The 7,174-nt window shown below is 38.4% G+C and overlaps 2 protein-coding genes across 2 annotated transcripts; one reads left to right on the plus strand and one right to left on the minus strand.

Annotated features, from left to right (window-relative positions):
- Nucleotides 1–335: 335 nt before the first annotated feature.
- On the plus strand, nucleotides 336–3,172 carry LOC307023138 (interleukin-6-like). Its single transcript, XM_079656193.1, has 5 exons — nucleotides 336–562; nucleotides 643–842; nucleotides 1,455–1,553; nucleotides 1,639–1,782; nucleotides 2,350–3,172. Exons 1-5 carry the CDS (start codon nucleotides 547–549, stop codon nucleotides 2,569–2,571), a joined length of 681 nt encoding a protein of 226 aa, XP_079512319.1. The 5' UTR covers nucleotides 336–546; the 3' UTR covers nucleotides 2,572–3,172.
- Nucleotides 3,173–3,309: 137 nt separating this feature from the next.
- Nucleotides 3,310–7,168, minus strand: tomm7 (translocase of outer mitochondrial membrane 7 homolog (yeast)). Its single transcript, XM_079656194.1, has 3 exons — nucleotides 7,006–7,168; nucleotides 5,424–5,472; nucleotides 3,310–3,711 (listed from the first exon to the last, which is right to left on the minus strand). Exons 1-3 carry the CDS (start codon nucleotides 7,106–7,108, stop codon nucleotides 3,696–3,698), a joined length of 168 nt encoding a protein of 55 aa, XP_079512320.1. The 5' UTR covers nucleotides 7,109–7,168; the 3' UTR covers nucleotides 3,310–3,695.
- Nucleotides 7,169–7,174: the final 6 nt, after the last annotated feature.

Genomic DNA, 7,174 nt, shown 5'->3' on the forward strand with positions numbered 1-7,174 from the left:
GAAAATTGTGTGTAAATAGATATAGGCAGTTTATATTAAAACAAAAAAATCTACAGAAAAATTGACTACTCGTCACTGGGTATTTATTTTTATTTTGAATTCACCACCAACATTTCTTTGGGAATAATTCATGGTTTTAAGTGGATTTTCCCTTTTAATTATGTGTCATAGGGATTGTTATGCTCGTCAACAACGACTGTGTGTTTCAAAAGTGCTTTACTGTTATTTAAAAAAAAATACTACAGTTTATCTTTTACCCTTAAGTAGCACGAAAAGGTTAAAGCAGCTTGTGTACCTTATTTAAATTCCTGCTCCCGCTGGTCACTTCCATGTGAACCATCTTCACCAAATTCACCATCAACCATGGACTGATGCCAGACCGGATGCTTGACGCAAACTTAATTTCGTGCCTGGTGCATGATTATTGGGAAATCCCTCAAGACGAATATAAAATGACAGCCCATCGCAAAGCCAAGACAACTTCTCCTGGACCTGGCAGCCCTCAGCATCAGTGGAAACTCAACAAGTGCTTCCCGGCAGCTCAACATGTCTCCTCCAATCAGTAAGTCGTGAGCAACCTGAGTGGTGCGCACAGTTTCTGCGTATTTTGTCCTTTTATTCATTTCGATTTCTTCTCCGCAGACGCGTTCTGGCTCTCTGCGGTGATGCTGTGCGCCCTGCTGCTGTGCGCCCTCGGAGCTCAGGCGGAAGACGCTCCCACCGACAGCCCGGCGGCCGGTGACCCCTCCGGTGAGGAGGAGGAGGCGGGGCCCTCTGACCTCCTGAGCACCTCCGGGGTCTGGGATCTGATCCTTGGTTCAACCAGACGTCACCAAAAGGAGGTAAAAAGCTTCCAGGAAATTCACTAAGATGTGCTATTGTCTGTGAGACTCACTTCATCAAGTTTCACTGGGTCATTTTCAGAGGTGGGAGAAGTATTCAGATATTGCGTTTAAGTAATAGTAGAATTTAGGAAAACTCTACAGGTAAAAGTCCTGCATTCAAAATGTAACTCAAGAAGAAGTAGAAAAGTATTGAAATCAAAATATACTTAAAGTAGGCCTACATAAAGTAAAAGCACTCATTATGCAGATTAGTCCATTTCAGAATAATATATATTTTGATTATAATTATTTTTAATTACTTTGTATGTTGCAGGGTAGCTTGTGAATTTACTACAGGTGTAACTTAAGTCTTATTTAAGTATTGATTATATATCACATCATTAATCAAAATCTGTAAAGTAACTTAAGGTATGGAGTAAAAGTACACAATTTACCTCAGAATTATAGTGGGGTATAAGCACAAAAATAATTGAAATACTCATGTAAAGTACAAGTACCTCAAAATTATACGTAAGTACAGTACTTGAGTAAATCTACTTTACAGCATGTTTTAATGTTAGTCTGGTCTCACTTTCTGATCACAACCTGTATTCCTTTCCACTTTGTCAGTTTGAAGATGAATTCCAAAATCAGGTGAAATACGAATTTCTGGAAAACTACAAAGTCTCCTCACTTCCAGAACGCTGTCCTTACTCTAACTTCACCAAGGTACATCTCCTCCCTTGGCATATTGTGACACTGAGGAAATAAAACTGGGTGAGCACTGACAGTGATTTTATTTTCCTCTCTTAAGGAGGCTTGTCTCCAAAGGATGGTCCAAGGCCTGCAGATTTACACAGTTCTTCTCAGGCAAGTGGAGAAGGAGTACCCCAACAGCTTGATCTGCGCAGAGGTCCGAGCTTACAGCGGCCAACTGATTGACCTGATCAAAAGAAAAGTGTGTTTCTTCCTTTTGGCTTACTAGAAATGTCCATAGCTGTCTCAATGCACAGTGTTGGCTTTTGGCTTTGTCTTCATGTGGTTTTTCATATGGTTAAGTCTTTCATCATCGTTGCTGTACAGACAATAACAGTTTAGACATATTTAGTAGTAGGACTCCTAGGTTAAAACGTTTTAAAATAATTTTGCATCGTCATTATTACATTATCCGATCATTGACTGATGAATTCATGTTTGCTTACTGTTTGGTTATTAACAAGTTGGCAATTTGTATTATTAAAAAGGTTGTGTGTGTGCAAAGTAAATAGCAACTATAACTGACAAATGCATGTTTAAGTAAAGTAACACGTGTAAATACCCAAGTACCTCAAAACTTAAGCTCAGTAGATGAGTAACTGTACCAAGTTATATTTTGACACTGGTTAAATCTCATTTATTAGAAATGATAAGTCCTTGTTTCATCTTTGTCTTGTAAATGTCAAATTTTTAAAGGTTTAATGATAGGAATGGCTTTGACTTCATCCTAGATTTCAGTTATAATACAACTGTTTCTTCTGCCCCACAGATGAGGAACCCTGGTCAGGTGACGGCTCTGACCAGCAGTCAGGAAGTGCAGCTGCTGAATGAACTCGACAGCCCCAACACCTTCCAGAGAAAGATGACTGCACACAACATCCTGCGCCAGCTCCACTACTTCCTCCTTAAGGGCAAGAGAGCCATTACTAAGAGGGAGAAGATCAGAGGAACTATGGCCAACGACAGTTTGGGCATCTTCCGGATTCTATAACCAAACAACGAGAGATGAGATATTTAAATTCACTAGAGGGAATCTCCTCAGGGTCAGATTACGGGTGCTATAATTGTGTAGGTCTTTAAGGAGACAGGGCTTGAAGCGTCCAGTATTGCAGCATTTATTTAAGCTATTTATACTTTGGGGAAAGTGTTATTTATTAATCATAGGAAAATCCATGATCGCAGGTTTCTTGCACTAAAATTATTTATGAAAATAAGTTATTTGAAGAAGATTCATTTATAGATTTTGACATTACTTGAGCAGTTTTGATAGCGCTGCTATTCAGGCAATATTTGCATAATTTCGTTTTATAAACAATGATTTTATACTTACAGTACTGTTCATTATTTATTTACAACTATTATTTAACTGCATTTGCTGTGGATTGAATTACAATGCAATGAACTGACTTTTTTGAATTCACACAATAAATAAGTGACTGGTATTTTGTACACATGCAGAAATAAAAAATAAATTTTTTTAAATGTTTCAATAAGTAAAAGTTTCTTCAGTCCAAGACTTTACACATTTCATGTAATTGAAAGGTTGCAACACATTTCTTCCACAAACCATTTACCTCTTTTACAGATTTAGATCAATCTGCGTTTCATTTGGAGGCTAAAAATATGACTTTTAACTCGAAAAACGAATTTGTTTTAACGATAAAATACTTAGTATTGGTTTTTGCCTAAGGTTAGGCATCAACATTAATCCTGTTAATAAAACACCAGATTGACATTTCTTAGTGGATTTATTCTCTGAAATCTTAAATTAAAAATAAAAAGAGGAAAACATGGAATGAAAGGTACATCCTGACATTGCTGTCTCACACAGCACAACACTGACAGATAGCCCAGTCAACACTGTGAGGACGAACTCTTGATTCCAGCTTGGTAATCTGAATCTCTTCTATCCATGTTGCCAACACACTCCATACATCTACTGTATGTTTGGCCTTGGACATTATGACGGCACACAACTTCATTACTTCTCAGAAGGTTGTACAGACAGATTTATAGAGAGGGAAAGAAAGAAAATGTCAATTTCCTGGCTTTCTGATGACAGTTGGGTCACATGGTCTTGATGATGGGAGGGGATTGGCTGTTCGGGGGCATTCCTCAGCCCCAAAGCAAACTACAGAGGAGAAAAGTAAAGGATCAAGCAGATTTAAAAAAGGACAACAATTGAAGAAAAAACAACAACTTCCGAGAGCTAGTCGTCCAGAAATATTGATTGTAACATTAGACATGTCTTTTTAATCCATGGATCCTTTTAAACCTTATTAAGGATACCCAGGAATCCCGTCACGGGTGTCAAATGCTCAAAGTGTTTAGGCGAGGAAAGTTTGTTCATAAAAGAGAAGGAAATGTAGAGTAGATGTTTGTTTACAACAAGCTAATTAATAGGGGTGTAACGATATATGTACCCGTACCGAGAATATTCGGTACGGGCCCTTCGGTTCGGTACACATGTGTACCGAAGTGTACCGAACGAATATAACGTTAAACGTGAAAAATTGAGAACGTGAACAACTTTTTGGAAGTAATCTCAGGTGCTGCGTCGCAGCATTCAGAGTAATTTGCTCACATTGGGTTCAACGCGTCATAGAGCGACCATGTCATTTCATTGGACGAGAGGCATACTATGAGAGCTGGTCAGAGGGATTCGTTCAAATTTAGTCAGTAATTTGAGGAACTGTCGAAATGGCGAACGCAAATAAAGTTGAGCTCGAAAATCCTCCAGCATCATTGAAGTCTCCGGTTTGGGAACATTTTGCTTTCGCAGTTACGTAAAAGGATGACGGACAAAGACAGGTGGACCAAACCAAAGCTGTTTGTCGGCATTGTTCAACTAAAATTGGTTACGCGGCTGGAAATACATCAAACTTGCACACTAATTTGAAAAGGCATCACCCGAAAATGAATATCACCGGTACCAAAAGAAAAAAGACTGAAGTGCAAACCCAACTCCCACTAGCATTTAAGCCTCCACCACTCGCAAAAAGTTCAGACCGAGCCAAAGCTATTACAAACGCCAAATATCCTTATGTTGCCATGTTAGCAAAGCGCTACCTGGCTGTATCTGCTACCTCTGTCCCTAGTGAGAGGGTGTTCTCCACAGCAGGAGACATTGTTAGTGACAGCAGATCTGCCCTTTCGGCAAGCAATGTGGATAAGTTAATTTTCTTAAAAAAAACATGAAAATACAATGATAAGCGAGTCATATGTCAAACTGGCTGCTTAGGTACTAATACAGTACAGTTCAAATACAGATTATTTCAGTTCATCGAAATGCTGCACCTTAAGTTTTGAATTTTTTATATTTGGTGTTTATTTGAGTGAATATTCACAGTTTAATAATAATTAAAAAGCCCAAACTAATAGTTTGTTTTGTGAATACTAGTACAGTAAAGTTCAAATACAGATTATTTCAGTTCATCGAAATGCTGCACCTTCATGTTTATTTTATTATATTTCGTATTTATTTGAGGGAATACATTATTCACAGTTTAATAATAATACAAAATATATATATACATTTTATGTTTTGTGATAATTTTTTCTGCTGTACCGAAAACTTACCGAACAGTGACCTAAAAACCGAGGTACGTACCGAACCGAAATGTTTGTGAACCGTTACACCCCTACAAGCTAATGATTGGATTTCATGATTCTTGATGTTTTTTTCTGTCTTAACATCATTATTTGTATTCATTATTCAAATTCAAAACTTATTTGACAGCTAGCCCAACTACTCTACTTACGCAAATATGTCTGCGCTGTAAGATATCCCTTTAAGCATCACATTTCTCTGAAAACACATGATTTGATCTAATATGTCCTCACCTTAAGACATTGGGTTCAGGCATTCCTGGATCTGCTCCTCGTTTAAAACCTGTGAATCAAAAACATACAGATGGTTTTAAGCATGGTTTGAATTTTCGAAAAATAAATATGATGTACATGTTTGAGTCTTAAATGTCCATTAAGACTTTCTATAAGCATCTAGTTAAAAAAACTGGCAAATAGTCAATTATAATGGCCCACAGCTTGGAATACATCAAATTGTGCCTATGCACCTTAAAATGACAGCAAGTTTCACTGGTCATTACAACACACTCCAGTTTCATTTCACAGCATCGTTGCAGCAAAAAGCGTACAACCCCCACATCTGACTCACAATATCTGCCTCACACACACAGAAGGTGTGTGTATTGTTTTTAGCTTCATTCACAGAAAGGAAATAACTGATGCAACTGTTTTCTTGGGAAAAATGTGTTTCTTAGAAAACTGAATCAAGCCTCTTCTTGGATCTTAATATAACTATCACCACAGTGGATTATTATCATTGGAGCACACTTCAGAAAAACTGAAACCAAGAGAGTTAGGCATTTCTATGTGACAAATGAATCTACTTTTATTGTTGATTAATAATCAATTAAGCAGTTTTTTACACTAAGATCATGGTTGCCTGGATATGAAACGTTATTACTGATGTTGGTTACACATCAGCAATAAATGACAGATAATGCTGCCCTTAATATATAAATGCGTTGCAAGAGAAAAAAAGATTAAGAAATAAAGGAAACGAGGGGGAGAAGATGTCATCAGCTGGTGTTTCCCAAAACGCTGAAGTCAGAGAAGATTCATTCAGAGGGCAACTCCACCAGCAGTGAGGTCACACATGCCAAACTCTCCACTTCCCCATCTTGACTCCCAAAAGCACAACCAGGTATTTCAGTGCACCAGGCATTTAAGACCAAATCATCAGGAATGCCTGGTTTAACACTCTTGTAAGTACAAGGACTTTGCACAACTACTTCAAGGTCACACGTTTTTGATAATTGTGTTCCCTAACAACATTGCACAGTCATCATAGAGAAGACAATTTAAAAATAAATCGCTCCCTCACTCACATACTAAGTCCTACATACAATAACCACCACAGCTTGCTTTTAACATGTTTACAGCTTGCATTCATGAGATGCTTAGATTCCCTGCTTTGATTCAGCCGTTTTCCCATGCCATCATGACTTTCACACACACCATGACACTCATCAATATGCAATACATCACATGCATTGTATAACTCGTCCAGAGGGGGGCTACTCAAAGTCTACCAACTACTTCAAAGACATCAAACCTTTAAAGTTAGATGAATGATACAGAACCAAATCATGTATTACTAGTCAAACCAAATTGGGATTTGAACCCTGTGGTGTTATGTTTTATACTTATATACTTCCTATGCAATGGTGTCAATCATTAGCTTAATTGGTTTAAACGTATAACTACTAACGCAACCTGGGGAAAAAAACACTAAGCTAGCTCTTGTTGAGGGCTAGTGTGCTAAGCTAACCGGCTAATGTTAGCGAGGCACATCTCCTCATCCAGCCGTCTCCCCCCTGCTCTCGTTGGGGATACTGACCGAGGTACAACACAGTTGGGATGAAACCCCATCGGATGACGAACTGGCCGCACTGGAACAGCTGCTGCAGCCGCTGTTTGGACTCTTTGCTCAGTTTAGCCATGTGTTTATCCTGAACAGCGAGGATGCTGCAACCACCAAGGACAAGGAAGCGGAAGTGACGTTAGGG

This window comes from Notothenia rossii, assembly GCF_949606895.1.
Source record: "Notothenia rossii genome assembly, chromosome: 10".
NCBI classification, from domain to species: Eukaryota; Metazoa; Chordata; class Actinopteri; order Perciformes; family Nototheniidae; genus Notothenia; species Notothenia rossii.